Below are 18103 nucleotides of genomic sequence, written 5' to 3'. Positions count from 1 at the left end.
AGTAGCTTAACATAATTTGATTAATTTCAAAATGATCAATTGATGCTCAAAAATAGTTAACAATGTGATTTATTCATAAAAATTCTTACGTGTTTCAAAAGAGTCAATGTTTTTCTCAGTATTGCTAGTGTGAAGTTATGAAAAAAGGATTCCTGATAAACTTTCAACAATCAAATCAGGATTCTTCACACCTATGGCTCGCACAAACAATCGGATAGCTTGATGCTGATTGGGCGACACTAAACTTCCATTTCTCTTGTATTCGGAGTCAAGTACAAATGTTAACTTTCCGTTCCTTCTAACGAGAGTTCATTGAAATTCGTGGTCAAGAGTGCTGTGGAGAAATTAAGAGTTGATTTTCGGTGATTGCAAGTAGTGCTTAGATTGTATCATATCACTAACATTTATTTACATACTTCGAATCTGGAAACTATATATGGTACAAGCTAAGCGCTACTTGCAATCACAGAAAATCAACTCTAATTTATTTCTCTACAGCACTCTTGACCACGAATTTTAATGAATGCTCGTTATATATATCCTAAGGATTTTATGAATCCTGCCAATGGCATACATCTTTTTCACTAACTATTCAATTTTATGATCATTTTTAGTCAATTAAAAGTGCTTCCAAGTGATTTGTAACAAAATCTTAATTCCCTATTTGAAGTCACATGATCTGCAAATTTGCTGGTAAATGATTAAGATGCTACAGAATCATAACATTTTTTACAGGAAAAAGTTGAAAAGAAGGATGTAATCAGTACTAAAGAAAATTGCATGAACATTTTTATTGGAGATGTACAATTTTTTCATACTGAGACATTGATATATTTTTGCTCTACTAATTCTTTGTCCAACTTTATTCACCTATAAACTAATTGCTTGCTGCAAACTTATGTTTAGGTACTTACAGTACTTGTAATATATGTACATAAAAGTATTTTAATAGAATATATTTACACAATTATAAAATTAATCTTCCAATCTTTGTCTGGCATTCTTCTTATTTCCGAAATTAATTTTTCTTTTTTTGAAAGTTGTTTCACCAACTACATTCTCTAAACTTTCCACCTTTTTCTCCTTGAACTCTTTAACTATTGGTTCTTGTTCATAAACAATGGGAGGTTCATAGTACTCTTGCTCTGGCAATTGATAATCTACCAATGGACTGAAAAAAAAGATGCATATATTTAAAAACACATAAACAAATAAATTTTGAAAAAAATATTTCAAGAGAAAGTAAAATTAAAATTTTTACATACGTCTCTTTTATTGTTTCCCATCTTCCATAAGGGCTAGGATTTCCGGGCTCAATAATGGGTGCTGGTTTCTCAATAGGAAAATCATCAGCAACTCTTCTTTCCTTCAATTTTTCCCTTGCTATGCGAGCCCTCTCTTCTTCCTCTTCTTGTTTTATTTGCTGCGATCTGAAAATTTGACCAATCTAGAGAATAATTTTAAACTTAATATATGTTGAAGAGTTTGTGCTCATGGAAAAGGCTATTTAGTTCAATCTATTGTTAACAGAAAATTTACATTCGAAAATAATAGTTCAGGCATATGAAATATTTCAAGTTTAATTTTCACCACACTCTTGTCCACGACATTTTCAACAATTTTAAACAAACTTGTCATATTAAGAAACTAATTAACCTCCAGTTTTCAAAAGTGTTATCATTGTCGAAAAACACAAATAAAAATTGTGTGGAAAACAAATTTTTGTATATAGGAATCTGGAAACAAAGATGGTGAAGGAAAATTTATAATTAATTCAGAAACTTTTAAGATTAAGTAACATAATTAAGAACAAAAACAAAAAAGATCAAATTTATTTTGGCCTATAAGATGTATGTATAGGGTTCTCAGGCTTAAAAAATCAATAATATTATTAAAATTTGAAGCACATAAACACTTGAGTTTCGACATAGCGAAGTACATAGTACATGTAACAGAGAGGCTATCTGACTATTGTATTATCACAACACTTGGAAATATGAACAATTCGGATTTGGAATGGTAGATGGAGTAATTTTGACCTTATTAGTAATTCAAATACTTACCTAAGCAAACCTATCTTTTTACTTTCCTTTTCAGCTTCCTCTAATTCTTTCTTCGCTTTCAAGAAAGATTCTTCTCTTTGTTCTTCAGAACTTAAAAAGCCCTCGGCAGGAGGTTCCCATGATGTTTCTGAAATAATAATTTCGAATGTAGGTTATGTATCAGTTTTCTATTGCTGTTTTCATACCATTTGTTACTGTATTCCAGTAATAAAAATCCCCCTCTTTTGATTTCAGCTGATGCCAGATTTTTGCAGTGCCTTTTATTTGCAGATTTTCATCTTTCAGCTTTTTATTTAGAGCTGCAGAAGTTATGTCAGCATTATTTTCAATATCTCTCTGATATGAATCCAAAGCAGCCCTTTCCATTTGTTTTATGGCAACATCTTCTTTTTCCAATTCTTTTTGAGCCTTGTAGCTATTTTTGGTAATATTCTTGAGTCTTTTCTTAACATTTTCCTGATGCCTTTTTCCTTTTTCATGAAATTCAACGCTCTACAATGAGTTCAATATAATTTAAACAATTTTTGTATGTAATAACTTGTAGAAATAAAAAATTGTCAATCATATGAGAAATAAATCGTAACTCTATTTTTTTAGTATTTGAATAACAATTATTCAAAATAATGCAATCTGAATATATCACTCACCGGTCTATTATTGGCAATCCAGCATTTGCAAAAGTCACAGTACTTCCTCTCTTGAGAAATCCAGTAGTCTGCCCTAATATTGAAATTTTTGTATATAGTATTCAGTCTATATCAATTAGTCTTTTTTAGATGTATTTCGCAAAGAACTTATCACTTAAAGGATTATTCTCCTGTGAATCCACTGTATTCGGTATTAGGTCTAAATTAATTTGAGACAAGGTGGTAAATCAAATTCAAACAATGATAATATAATACAATTAAAATTTTTTAATACGTCAACAATCCAATTACAATGAAATGAATATAAGTAGGTACATTGAAACGATTTTATTAGGTACATGTACATATGTGTTAGAATAGAGTAACGATTTGACACACAAAATACTGATAGATCACTAAGATAAGGGAACATTGGTCGATATCTATAAGTGACTAGATATAATAACAAACAACTAACATTAATAATACTATTTTCTCCAGTATTGATATAAGTGTGCTGAACAAATATAAGCACCATTTAGATTTAAGTGAACAAAGAAATGATATTCAAAAATTCAATTCATATTTCACGAGAGAAATACTATTTTTGAGTATTCGACTACAAAAGTAGTAGAAAAATTCAAAATGTGTTTTTGAACGAGACTTTTGATAGCTCTTAATCTTTTGAATGTTATTTTCACATTTTTGAGAATTTGATGTTTAATAAAGTAAATAGATAAGATCGAATATTTATTGAAACATTTGAAACTGAGATAGATAATAATGAAAGTTAGTTCTCGCTCTTTCAAATGTTCGAATATTTTTCAAGATAGACTTAGAAATGATTATAAAGAAAGTTGAAGATTTCAGTCTATAAAAATGTTATAAAAAATAGACTCCGAATTGACCCATAGCATTAAAGTAGACTTCTTCATCAGACTAGAACATACCCATATTTTCTAAGGTTTATGTGAAATTTCAAAATGAAAACTAATAAAAAAACGAAGCTTTCTGGTTTATAATAAAAGAAGATACTTAAAAATTATTAAAAATGAACAACAGCAATTGCTCTAAGATTTAATTTTCCTATTCTCTTAAGTTGATTGAAGTTTATCCGGTGCTCTAAACATATAATAATATTGCGTCAATGTCTTAAATGAGTTAAGATGTTCAGATAGAGCTAGGTTGTGGCTGTGTAGGCCTTCTTACAGAGTCTTTACGCTAATGCATTATACTGAAATGGTAAACGAAAATCGAACTAAACGGACTTGTTTACCAAAGCCAAATAAAGGTTTTGGCTATCTGTTTTAGAGTCCAAATCAATAAGATGCTAATCTTTTGCTCTGATTGATGAGGTTTTTCAAGCACCAACTAAATGACAGTGAAGTTTGAGTTCCTGTGTCAAAAAATAAATGCTTCAATATCCAATAAATTTTTCTTCTTTCATGCAAAAATAGAGCGAAAAACGGTTTCTTTATAACACTAATGAAACGCATATGTCATTCTTCAACAGTTTTTTTAGATCATTATTGAGATAAACGTTTAAATCGACTAGATATTTAGTCAATTTTCTATAAGATTATATTGTACATTATTCTAAATCAAATCTATTTCAAATTGATTAAGAATTTACTATAAAATTATATTCATCAAAAGTAAAATTTGCTTCTTTAGAGCAATAGTTGAATTAACTTTTTTTTTACTACATTTAGACCCATGGTCTTTGCATGGAAGTAGAAAATGGATTGAAAGCAATTCATACAAAAAGTGATAACTGTAAGGTGGACCAACGTGGCAATTAGACAATTCAACGTAGCAGTGCTATGAGCTCTTTTTGCATAAACAATAATTTTATATAATTGGCTTCGACAGCCATAAAATGAATCAACCATAAAATTTATATTGAACTGTAATCCAGCAATATTCTAAACAGTGTAAAGAAACGTAAATAAATTTTTCATTATATCTCACCGAAAATATCAACTTTCATATTTATGATTCGATAACGAAAGATGCTCTTTTCCGTTTAGCATTTTAGACTTCTTAATGCCGACCCCAGAGTAATAAACATAGATAGAGGAAGCATGTGTCATTTTCAGTAAGCAAATTTTGTCCCCAACATGAACTGTCAAATTTGACATGAAGCGCGCGGATATGTGAACATATCAGTGATACGATATTTCACTCAATTCGCGAGTTTCTCCACAAAGAACGCACTTCTTATGTCCCATAGTGAATTAAAGTGTCATATTAACTCAAAGTATATTGAAATAAATAATTAAATATATCAGAAATTCAGAAAACAAAATTCAAGCGCGCCAAACGACGTGAAACGACCGATGACACTAGGGGAGCAAAATAGCCAAACCTTGAATTTCAACAGGTAGATACAGAAAATAATAAATATTCTGCTCATTATAAATTCGACAATTAGGAAAAATATCGGATTCCAAATATTCAAATTTGCATATTTAATCGGGAATCACTCAAATCAGTATATTTCATTCAATATAATATACATTCATAACGATATAGAAAAATTGTGGATTTGGAAATATATCACAATCCAATAACGTAATCTAATCATATTGGGGGGACATGTAAAAATTGTGTATACTCCCTTTATCTATTTTGATTACTCTATGATGCCGACCTAATGGTTCACAAAGAAATTAACAATGAGAATAGTATATTGCCCAACAAGTGGGAAAAGTCCAATTTTTCTCGCGAGTGAGAAAAGGACTTTCTTCACATGTTGCACACTATACTTTTCCTACAACTGCACAAATTTCAATAATTCAAGTAATGGACTTGATTCAAATCAAAATGGCCTTCGTTGACAGTATGTGTTAATTTATGGCGTTTCCATAGAAACGACTCAAAAACCCAATTTCATTGGTCTACCAAGCGAGGTGTGGGCAAAGTGCCGTGAGAAATAATATTTCCCACAGTATGAGCAATACATAGTTTTGAAATTGAGTAAGCTATGAAGAATGCGCTACTTTTCATAGCAGTTGTAGGAAAAAGGAATTGCACTATTTTGAATTTGAATGAGAACTCGTTTGAATTTGTGATTCAGCAGTCCGTAGATGGTCGTTAGAACGAACTTCCTCAATAATGATGCATTCGTACGTCAGAAATAGATTCTCGAAGTGTATTCAATTGGATTTGATGTTTTTCTTGCGCAAATGTCAAAATTGGCACGGAACAACCTATCATTTTTTACACCAGACGTACAAAAGCAGATATCCGTTCGTCAGCCAGACCATTTTGCCCGAATTTATTACTATGACGTTTATAAATATTTTCATTCTCGTCTGGCCAGATCAGAGGTCCGTACTCCTGGTAACGTTTGCCAATATTTTTATTGAGTATCATGAGGTGAGAAAGGACGAGTAGATAAATCATTCATCGAATTCTTGGCGCCAAAATAAACAATTTATACAAGGTGTTCCATAATTTCTGGCCATAATTTCTAGGACTCGTAAAAGACTCGATAATATAAATATAACAATTTATATTTGTTTGTTGTCCTACGATTTTGAGCTTATTATTATAGATATAGATCTTGAAAATTGCAGTAACCATATTCTTGTTCATGGATTTTTCATTTTGACAACTGAGTTGTTCATCAGAAACTTAAAGTAGTACCTGTATTACTACAGTTTTTAAGTACCGAGTTCGATTTCATATACATATTGATACATTTTGGAGAACGAATAACGCCAATGCTATTAAATGTGATTATAACATCTTCAGATGAACATTCAAAATATATAAGAATATTCAGCTGATCATACAACAAACATTTTTTTATATTGTTGAAAATTGAACAATATGACTTGAAATTACGATAAACATCTAGCTTTTGAATGATATTTTTGCCTATAAAAGCTGTATCCCTATAAAAAGGGGAATTATACATACAATTGATTTGCAACAAATAAACATTTAACACATATTCTAAATATAGACACCCTGTAGAATGGACGATAAATAGGAGAAAACATTACAATAAAATTTTGTATACATAACATTGAATTATGCCTCTTCTAAAAATATCATAATATACACGAAGAAAATTCTTAAATACGATGAAACATTGTACAGAGTTTTTCAATAAGAGGTTTCATTTTGAATAGGCCGCTACAGAGGCAGCTGTCACTTTTGATATTAAAGCCATTACTAAAAATGGAACGATACGCGCTTCGACAACACCTTGAAATTGTTAAAATTCGCTACAAAAATGGTGACTGTTAGCAAAACTAAAGCACTTTTGGGTCATTGTGAAGTACCTTCTCGGCCAGCAGTAGTGAAACTGAGGAAAAATTTGAGCTGTTGCGACAAATTAGTGATGTGAAGAATCGAAACTTTGTGCGTCACTAGAGAACAACTGAGAATATTGCTGTTGTAGCTCGTAGTGTTGTTTGTCGATTTCTCCTCGATCTTGTGAATTAAGTTATGATTCATGTTTTTTATATTGATGTGGACGACGTTTATTTTCAACAAGACGGCGCTACGTGCCACACAAGCAACGAAGCAATCACAATTTGGTAAGAAGAATATCCTGGTCGTTTTATTTCTCGAAGAGGTGATCACAATTGGCCACTGAGATCTTATGATTTAACACATTTAGACTTTTTTTCTGGGGGACATATGAAACATAAGGGTCTATCGATTCGAAAATTAAATATGCGATATGATATGAAAAATTTCATGAAAAGGATATAGTGTTGCAACCGAAGCCGTGGCTGCAATTTGGTTGATATCGTTTTCCATCGGTAATGGCATACCTTCCTATTTACAAAGAAATAAACATCTATTGATTTCTCTCGAAATATCAAAATGAAATTTCATATTGGAAAACCCTTCATTTATATTCTAACTAATTTGAACTCTCATAAAGTATGGCATAGTTGAAACCCTCCTCAATGATGTTTTGATGTATCTAACAAGTTTCTTAGATCCAATACGTTTCTTAATATACAAACACATAATTGAGTGAACAAGTTGAACATTGAGAATAACTATGAGATAGAATTTAACATAATTAAATGCAACTTCATATCTAATAATAATCTGTTTCATTCTTAAGATAGAAATGTGCTAATTCCTTTTAAAAGTGTAATGTAGTGTTTCAGTCTGAAATATTGTCATGCAAAAATACATTGTATTGATAAAGATATAGGTACATAATAAACATTAGAATTTTTACAATTCCACAATCTTATAATGAATGAGAATAAACCAGACATCAATAGTCCATACATCTACACTCCTGGACGAACAATTCCAGACATTTAAATTTCTCAGTTTTTTTTTTTAATTTCTTATTGTTGAGTGTTTTGAATTGGAAGTGAATATCAACAATAAAAATGCGCTTATTTAAAAAATTCAAAAAATGACAAAAGAAACTGAAGAAAAGTTCAATTTTTCTGAATATTAAGAAAAAAATTTTTTTTTAATAACACACCTTTGCCTGTTCTTTAAACTTCAGACCAGTATTAGTATCGAGTGTATTTTCCCCTATTTCCCGGTTTCAAAAAGGTGCTGAATCTGTTGAAAGTCTGTTACAAATGCAAAGGTCCAATTTTTTTTTGCCAGGAATGTGTATCCTGCAAAATACGATGAATAATGTACGGCTGCTTCGTGTATTACATTTTTAGGCTATAAAAAAACCCTGCAAATGAAATTTTAACAAAACACGGATAAAATTGAAACAATCAGCATGTTTTTGCAGTAAAACAATTAAATAAGAGCTTTGGAATCGATTTTTGGGGTCAAATACTGCTGGGATTGCGATCTACACTGAATGCTAATAATAATCTGTTCAATATTGATTTTCTAATAAAACTGATGTGATAGAGTTTCGGAACTCAATCAAAATTTCGTTATTATTCAAGTTATACTTCAACCATCAATATGAAAACATTTACAACGTTCATTAATTTAATATCAACTTCTTCAGAAAAATAGACTCATACAACTCACAACACAATGTTTAGATACTCGGAAATGAATAACCAGTGAACTAAAAATAAAAATTTATATCGACAAAAATAACTATTTACATCTGACATGTTAACTAGCAGCTTACTTTTTAGAAGAAAAAGTAAGTTTTTAGTTTTGTTAATTTGAGGGAATTGGTATTATTTATTATCACAGATAAGGTACAATCAGACTAGATATAAGGAATATAATGATATTTAATTATATATATAAAGAAAAATGCAAAATAAGTACCCGAGAATCAACGTCAAACATTCGACTTGGTTAAATTTAAAAAAATAATTAATAATGAGCTTTTAAATGAAAGGAAAAATAGTGTACAGTTTGAGCTACACTCCAGTGCTTCTACGTTTAGGGTCATTTTTGAGCTGAATAAGATATAATATGTCAAAACTTAAGATGAAATTCTAGCAGATAATAAAATGAGATAATTTCAATGTGTGAGTAGGCGAAAAGAATTTCTAGGACGTATAGTTCAAAGATAAGTATAGTTTGTTCTATAAAATCATTTCCGAAACCTCGAATAGTTTGATGAAATCTTCTTCAATAGGTTTGAAGTAACATTTCTTATAAATGAAAACACCCCTATGGGGGTGTTTTCATTTATAAGAAATGTTAACAATTGAATGTTGACATCTTTTCTAAAGCTTTCAAAATTACTTCAGCGAAATAAGTTTGAAAGTTTTCCCAGTATGCTTCAATTCGATTCAAAGAAATGAACAGAATTTCAATTTGATATTGTTAATAAGGAATAAGGATTAGACACAAAGTTGTCAAATTATTTGATTTATATTAAATATCCTTCATCAAGAAGACTCATTAAACTTTTATAAATTGTTAATAATTATTATCATTTTCTGTAAAATAATAAAATTTGAATTTTTTGGACGAGATTGAATCCATTTGATTGATATTGTGACTTGTATTTAGGACTAAAAATGACTCAAAACATTTTTTCTGAGCATTGTAGCAATCCACAACTCTCAACGTCAACATTCAATTGCAAATTACTTGAAAACGACTTACTTTCTAACATATTCTGGATCACTTGTAATTTACGGCTCTGGATGGAATACTTACAAAAATTCTTACTAATGAATAATATTTCTCATGAAAAATACGCTAAAATTCATGATTCAAGATTTTTGAGGTATCTAATGAGAGTCATAATTTCCAAAAGGAGCTAGTAAATAGAACAAATTACACTTATTTCCTAGAAATTTCGACACACATCCTTAAACACTCAGTAAATCCTGTAAATAGGTAATTCCTACGATTTCTCTGGGGTTTATGTTGCATTTTCCAAAATACTAAAGGCACTTAACTCTTGGTCACTTCTATCAAAATAGGATAATGAATATTATCATCGAATTCAACATTATCTAATAAAGCTAAACGTTTGGACCAAACTACATCATTGTAGTTCACGATTTTCCTACATTGAAAACCGATTTTTCGAGACTGGTCAATGAAATTGTCCAAGGTGTTACCCCTCTCCGGGGCCATAACCAAAGCTAACCCATTCGGTGGCAAAGTTCTCCACAAGCAGTCAATCAAGTCGTTCCTAGCGTCGTCGAAAAACAGACAATCAGCGCACAGTATAACGTCGTGGAATTCGGCGAAGGAAACATCGTTCCACTTCAAAACCCTGCTATCAACGGGACAATCGAACTTGTTGCATTCCAACGTCACTTGAACATTTTCCATAGAAATTTTGTTTCCGTCCGTCAAAGTGACAGATCTCGGTCGACCGTAGGTGGCGACATAGAGTCCAGCAAGACATGACATGCCGCCACCTAGTTCGAGCACCTTTTTATCGTTGAACATGTCCAGATTGTTACATACGTAATAGCTGAGGGTCTCCTCCGACGGCCATATGCAGATGTTTCCGGTGTTGTTGAAACCCATCAGATCCTCGGCGGAGAAGGTGCGATTCCTGTGGCCCACGTGCACCGAGAAGCTACGTTCTCCAACCAGCATCGAGTAGCTGTACCATGTGCGCTTATTGAATTGATCTAGTAGGCGTGCGTCTGTAGGCGAGACGGAACCGGAGGGAAGTTGTTGCGTTTGCAGAAGCATGAAGGAAGAAATTCGCCGTACGGAGTATTCGTCGGTGGGACTGGATGGCTCACTTCCGGTTGGGCTCTGGACAAAGTTGTGCAGTTTCAGTTTTAGGCTAGAATCGATTTCAAGCGAATAACCCGGTTATCGTTGGTGATAACCAACTGCTTTCAAGGGCTTTTGGTCATTAACTATCATGAACTAGCCCTTCGACATCACTGATTTGGACCGCAGATGACCATTGACCAAAGGTAACCAGACTCGATAGTCTTCTGGTCATTAAAGAAGTAAGGTTAAATTCGATCGAAATAAGACTTGATGAACTCCAGACTCAATAATATGAATTAATTAAAGAAAAAAAAGTACCATTTCCAAGTGTGTAATAATATCATACTATATTAATTATCTATCTGGTTAATGTATCAGCAAAAATTCCATCAACATAACCATTGTTAAAAGGAAGTTTTCCACGCAATTACGTAGGAATCATAATCGAAAGTAGCCCAAGGAGAATGCATGTCATCGAGGGAGAGTAGCGATATACCGGTTTCACACTTGTTATGGAACATCAGTACCGCATAACTCCACCCAAGATGACAAACAAACGAAATAGCAGGCACCTTATTGGCAGACGCAAAGCAGTATGATTACTGCGATGCGCCACCCAGCGGACAAAAAACCAACTACCTCCTCCACGGGTACCCCGAAAAAGTAGATTTCCACGCCAACTAGGAAAATCCTCTGTTTTTCAGCCTAAGCGACGTTCAGCGTGAAATATAATAAATCAGATAGATAATAATTAATATCGTTTGATATTATTGCACACTTGGAAATTGTACTTCTTTTTCTTTAATTCATTCATTACCAAGTATCAGCCATTTTATTTATTATATCTCAATAAGATGAAGCCTACACAATTCTTTGTTGATGGCAAGCTATGTTTTATCGAAACTGAGCGTTTATACAGAAGGATGATGTCAGAATAAATTCAACAACAAGACCAATAATAACCTCAGTCCTTAGTGGTTATTCGCTTGAAATCGTTTTAATTCAATTGATGATGGTGCTAAACTTTTAGATGTCATTGCGGCCAAAAATGTTAAAGAAGACAATTATCGGTGTCCTACAGATATCGACTTGATTTTTGTGAAAAACCTTGTAATTCTGGGATAACATTTTAGTGAATCCCAGACCAATAATAAACATAGACAAATATTGCCATCTCTGTTGTTTGCTCATGATTCTGAAAGCATTTAAAAATCAGCCTAGCTAGGATGCGTTCATAAACTTATTCTAACTCCGAGTGAGCTCAGATTACTCTAAAGCGTTCACAAACGTATTCTGTCTTCCTTCTTTGGTCTGTGAAAATCTTATAGATTTGTCGCCTAATCTATTGCGGGTTGTAACTGTAAGAGCAGCTCTGGAAAATTGCCTTTCAACAGGAGCTGAAGATGCTGGCGTTCAGTTAGGTATCAACATGTGAACGTTTTATATTTCTCTTTATTTTCTGAATTTATAGGTTCAACCTAAACTTTTATTTGTATAAATAACAATAAAAGTCGTTGATCTTGTTATTTTTCTTGATTTAACTTCAAAATACTACATTGACAGAAAGACGCCATAAGGAAAGATGCGGAAATCGAGTGAAAAGGGACCAACACCATTAAAATCCAAGAAGGCTGGTCCCTTCAAAAGTCTTAAGGGTTTTCATGAGTGAGTGAGTCTCCAGTATTTTAGATATCTTAATCATGCCTTATTGCAACCTGATCCTAGACCATCAAAATGTACATAGTCTGATATTGCAACAAAAAAAAAAGGGAAAATTTCTCTTACTTTTGTTATATTATACATTTACGACAGCAGCAATTCAAGATAATGTTATCATATCATTGTGTGTAAGTATAATTTAACCTATACCTTTGTTCACATGATAAATTACACTTATCTACGTGTCAGTGTAAGATTGTGAATGACAAGCGAGGAGTAAAGGCAATAACTTTTATATCTTGTCTTTAGAGTTATTGGCAAAAATCAGAGTATATATCTGATCATATGGTCATACCTTTACTCTATTCTCATTTAGTGTGTAGATGTTGGGAAATATCCGAAGATGTCGAAACTAAACTTTTGTTATGCGGTTGCTATGGCAATCTTTCGAGGTAAATAAAAACAAGCTCAATATTTCGGCTTCAAAAGATGAAAAAGGCATTTCTATGTAGTTAATTACTCTCTGTCAGAAATTCACAAAAGACAAGACAAATAAACAAACCTAATGAAAACGAAGTCTCGACCCACATGCCGCGAGAGTATGTACCGTGATCTTGTAGAAGGAATATACTTAACCTCATTTTTAAAGTGGTGTGCGATTTGATCCGCTATATGACAGACGAATAACAAACTCAATCCTGCGAGTATAAAATTACTTGAAATATTATTTTCGTAAACACAAGTCATGATCTGCCCAAAACAGCTAGAATTATTTAACCGATCCAACGGAATTCATAATATGCAAGAGATGATTTATTGAGCTTTGGACAATTAACATTGAATCGGAATAGTATTTGTTAATAAAAAAAAATGAGCGCTTTTTGACTTCTGATTTAGGAATGCAAAAAGAATACATTGACAAAATCTAGCCAATATATGTAGGAACCTTAACTTCATATAATTATCATAGACAAAACAATGATAGTAAATAGAAAGCAGATGAGCATAAACATTATCATTAATATAAAAACACACCAATTGAAAAAAAATAATTACACTGACCAAACAAGCCTTTCTCAATGAATAAATAAAATGTAGTTACTAATAAAACCCTGGTATAGAAAGTGTGAGTATGTATGTAAAGTCTGGAGCGACAGAGAGAGAGTCATGGATAATAACAAAAAAATCTTGGATTTAACAGAAATCATAAGGGAATACCATGAAAAATTAAATATGATTACTAGATATGATTAACTATGATGTCACTGTTGTCGGTTATTCCTTCTAAATGATGAATTCCTGAAATTCGACATTAAAATTCGAGTGATTATTTTATGAATATTTATCATAAGAGACGCTCTCCAAAGCTGGTGTTTTCAAGGATACCTCACAACTTTGGAAAAGTTGACATAGGGACTACAAAAAAGAGCATTCAAACACTGTAACAGCTTTTCAGGCTGTTATGGCCGAACATGCTTCAGCGAAGATGAAATCTAGATTTTCGTGGACATAAATTCACTAAAATCTAAAGGATGAATTTGGAAGATACCGAAATATACATACAAGCATTCCAGGAACATCAAAATGGAGAGAAGAAGCACCTATTGTTCCTAGCGTACGGTTACCAGCAATAAATCGAACCTGATAGAAACCAATTGTAAGTGGAGAAGCTGAACTACCTATTCCCAATTCACCTAATGAAAAATGTATAAATGCCGCATCAAAACGCCAATAGATAGTTCGGAAAAATTCATTATCCAGTGCGAGTTATAAAATATGACCAAGAAACCTCTGAAGATGCCTACCGCAGTTGTAGGCGGAACTTAAGGTGCAAAAACGAATAGACCACGCCTAGAAAGTACGAAATTATCTAACTTTGTTGAACAATCCTGCAGTAAAAACCTTCACCATTATATAAAGTATTTTTTGATACCACAAATCACAATAATAGGTCATTTTCAAATGGTGAATTTGGAAAATACAACAAGAAAAGTTCGGTAGATAAAGGTTATTGACACTTCCTAGCTCAGAATATTCAGTTTGCAGATATCGATTTTTGTAAAATATATTCTCATTTTGAAATACAGAAAATTAAGGTCAGCACCCATCGAGATAGAAGTATTATGGATTCCAGAAGTTCAAGTAAAGATTTGAAGTGTTCAAGAGGAATATACATGTATATTGAGGAAATAATGTATTTTGTGTGAAACAACACCCTTTTTTACCTATTGTTCTCGAATTCTCAAATATTAATTTTACACACTAGATTCATAACGGATCCAATTCATAAAATCTAAAGTTTCAAAAGATTCCCAAATTTATAATTCTGTAAAAACGATTAAATTACATCAACAGGCAAATGATTATGAGCAACATGAGCACATAACATATTATGTTTCATTTTATTGGCACATTTTTCTTATTTCTGAATTATTTTGTTTGGGGACAAACTATATAAATATTTTCCAAATGTAAAACAATAAGACGTAAATTGAACAAGAATGATTTAAATGTAGCTGAAAGTATTCAAAATAAAACAAATATACCATGTTATAAGTATGATAAAAATAAAATCGTTGATAGCTAAAAGCATAAAATAATTAATTTCCGTTTTTTTTATAGTAACATTCAACTTCCAGCAGATGTAGAATTTTGTAACTTTCTGTCCTCATTTCGAGAACAGAATTCACTACATCTGATAAAACCTAGCTGCCAAAATAAATGTCAGGAAGAAGTCCACCTGTACTTGATTAATGTTACAGTACAAACGAACTTGATGTGTTTATTTCTAACAATGGATAATTAATAAACGAAATCGGATTTTAAATTTAGAACCACTAATCTGGCAAATAGACTTGGCGCAAAAGATGCCAGTAAATTACCTCAATGAACAGAAACACCTTGAATTGGTTTTCGAAAATAGAAAGCGAAAATTATGGCTCACAATATATAATGCCGGTGAGTTATGAAGATGTGACACAATTTTAGTAACAATGGGGAAATGCACAACTGAAGCTCCCATAAATTATTTTCGTAGAATGAATGAATGAATTATAAATACAATCAGGATTTTATTTCATTCATAAAGATTATAATTGTAGTTTGGTGTTTTATTTCTTTATCTGCGAGATCTTGGGTTTTTGAGTTTTTATTCCTTCAAGAGTTAACTCAACAAAAAATAAATATTTAAACTTCTCTAAGATTATGGAAGAAAACTTCAATAATAAATAATACATAATGTTCAGTTACAGATGAATAATACAATATGAAAAAATAAAATTTCGACAGAACTTATTTCAACAGCATGTCAAAGTATTCCTCTTTAATAACAGAAATAGTTAAGAATATGTTCGAAAGGAAATAATATCATTGAAATAAAATAATAATTTGCTCATTCTATTCATTGGATAGTTGCACTTTGATAATTTAGATTTTCATTAAATCAGATGAATTATTTTAAATTCTGTTCAACTGCATGCAGCGACCTGATGACAATAATATGCTCTGCTGTTATTTCTTTTATACTAAGCCTGAATTTATTCAATACCCATGATAATTATGTTCAAAAACTGATACAAATTCTTTGAAAACTAAATAATATCCAAAAGCAACCTAGTAATATTCTTCTCTTCTGAAAAATTTATTACTTTTATATTAATAACTGCTGTTTTGCCTATAATGCAAAAACTAAAATCAATACAATAACCGTGAAAAGTGATTTTGATGGAGAGTTTCATAAATTCAGAATTCAAGTATTTTCTACACACATAGCATGCTTTGTTCAATGAAAATTTCAATTTTATTGAGATTGGTACGTTCAATTTCCATTTTTTACTCCCAGAAGGAAAGCCACTAATAACTGAAAAATGGTAGATATAAGAATGGATAGTCGAATGAGTAATGGTTTAAGGATTTTACAATTTTAAATTTGCCCAAATAGAAAGTACAATTCATAACTAAATTTTTTCATTTCCGATATTGCTGTCATAATCACACTGAGAATTTTGTGAGCAATACATTTTGCATGAATTAAAAATCTGTCAAGTTCATGGGAAACTTCAGTTGAACATTTTCAAATAATTCAATTTAGAAACATTTGGGAATCCTTCGATTTAAATTGAAGCAGATATAGGTAACTATCAACTAGTGAAAGACATATATGAACACCTAGAAAGAATTGTATAGATAAATGATGAGTATGAGATAATCAAGACATAAAACAATAATCATCATGCCTAAAAAGAAAAAATAAGCAAACACATTGAAAGCAACATACAGAACAAATGAAAGGTTTACAAGTCTTTTAACATCAATTGGTACCTTCAATGCCTTTGCAAGAATTGCCCACCGTCTTCGAGCCACTTTTTTCTTTTCATTTCCAGAAAACTTAATTAATTCATTTATATCAATGGAACATTTTGACTGGTATTCGTATACATCTTTTCTTTGGTCCATAGATGTATAACATCAGTATACAATGTTTTTCAAATTATGCCTGAAAGGCAATATTGAGTTTAATAATGCGCGGTTTCATTCCTTCATGCTTTTAACCTACAGAGTTCACGAGTACACTGATCGAATTTGAACGAGTGGATAATATATAACAGTGGATTCGATAGGAGAGTAAAAATAAAATACATTGGTATGCTTATGATCGTTAGCCTATTCATATTGATTCTTGAAAATGTCTTTTTGATTGAAATAAGTTATACTTACATATTTTAAAAAAGAATTTACTTCACTTGTCTGAATTTTTTTAAATACTTTAAATGCTTATTTCTTTTGAATTTCTTATATTAATATCACAAACATAAAATCAATTTTATTTCTGCAACATGACGTTTTGATGCATTGTAACTATTTTCATCTTTTATGACAACGTAACCGAAAGTTGTTTTACCTACTAAATGTAAATATAATGATAACAGAAAACTATACAATAACAGTATTTGATATTTAGTGTTTTCAAAATTACTCATAATTTTTTTATATCCTTGACAACAATAGCTTAATAGTAACAGTTATTTTTAAGATAGTTACGCTGTGAATGTAGCAACAAGGCTCAAACGGCAGAAAAGTTATGTCAATTTCGGTAGAGGTATAAACCAGTGGCGTCGCTTATAACCGTAGTGGGGTTATATCCACAGAATTTCTCTAAACCTGCAGAGAACACTTTCTTCAATTTCAATTAGTCTAGCGCACGATTCATAATATTTTTAACGCTAAAAAAATATTTACTCGAAAGCATTTGTGAAAATGAGAATACTTTTTGCTACAATTATACCGAATACTATTTTTTCAACCACATCCTGGCCATTGCAATATAATTCATTATTACATGATTTTTTATACAAGTTGAGAGATTCCTTAATAAAATATTAAACAGTGAGGTGTATTAATTAATTTTTTCTCACTGAATTGAAATGATGATTTTTAATTAACTTGGGAAGATTGAAACAAAATTCTTCCAGCAGTTCCTGTGATTAGCAGACAAAAATGTTAAAAAACAATATTTGTGTTGTTACTCTTTATCTATAGCACGTTTATTATTTTCAAACCTTTTAAATCGGACATAAAAAAAAATTATCTAGGCTGCATTGTTAGTTGTTGTCAGATAGGTCATTGCTGAAAATTTGT

The 18103-nt window shown here is 31.4% G+C and overlaps 1 protein-coding gene across 3 annotated transcripts; it reads right to left on the bottom strand.

The window, feature by feature from the left end:
* Positions 1 to 800: 800 nt before the first annotated feature.
* LOC123680459 (calmodulin-lysine N-methyltransferase-like) lies at positions 801 to 17328 on the bottom strand. 3 transcript variants are annotated; one of them, XM_045618370.1, is made up of 6 exons: positions 17183 to 17325; positions 2711 to 2783; positions 2249 to 2555; positions 2064 to 2190; positions 1266 to 1430; positions 801 to 1171 (listed from the first exon to the last, which is right to left on the bottom strand). In XM_045618370.1, coding segments are annotated over exons 1-6 (870 nt in total). In that variant the 5' UTR covers positions 17185 to 17325; the 3' UTR covers positions 801 to 975. The 3 variants fall into 3 exon arrangements, with proteins under 3 accessions (XP_045474326.1, XP_045474325.1, XP_045474327.1); XM_045618369.1 differs by lacking the exons at positions 801 to 1171; positions 1266 to 1430; positions 2064 to 2190; positions 2249 to 2555; positions 2711 to 2783 and adding exons at positions 9532 to 10843; positions 16787 to 16961 and having other exon boundaries at positions 17183 to 17328; XM_045618371.1 differs by lacking the exons at positions 801 to 1171; positions 1266 to 1430; positions 2064 to 2190; positions 2249 to 2555; positions 2711 to 2783 and adding an exon at positions 9532 to 10843 and having other exon boundaries at positions 17183 to 17328.
* Between the last annotated feature and the right edge of the window lie 775 nt (positions 17329 to 18103).

This window comes from Harmonia axyridis, chromosome 5 (genome assembly GCF_914767665.1).
Source record: "Harmonia axyridis chromosome 5, icHarAxyr1.1, whole genome shotgun sequence".
In the NCBI taxonomy this organism is placed as follows: domain Eukaryota; kingdom Metazoa; phylum Arthropoda; class Insecta; order Coleoptera; family Coccinellidae; genus Harmonia; species Harmonia axyridis.
The sequence above is the reverse complement of the archived record's forward strand: the minus strand, read 5'-3'. Positions and strand labels throughout refer to the sequence as shown.

Coding starts and splice junctions, on each gene's coding strand:
- LOC123680459 (XM_045618369.1), bottom strand. CDS start 16,921: ATGGACCAAAGAAAAGATGTATACGAATACCAGTCAAAATGTTCCATT. Junction 10,844..16,786: donor TTCTTGCAAAGGCATTGAAG/GTACCAATTGAT, acceptor AACTTTGTCCAG/AGCCCAACCGGAAGTGAGCC.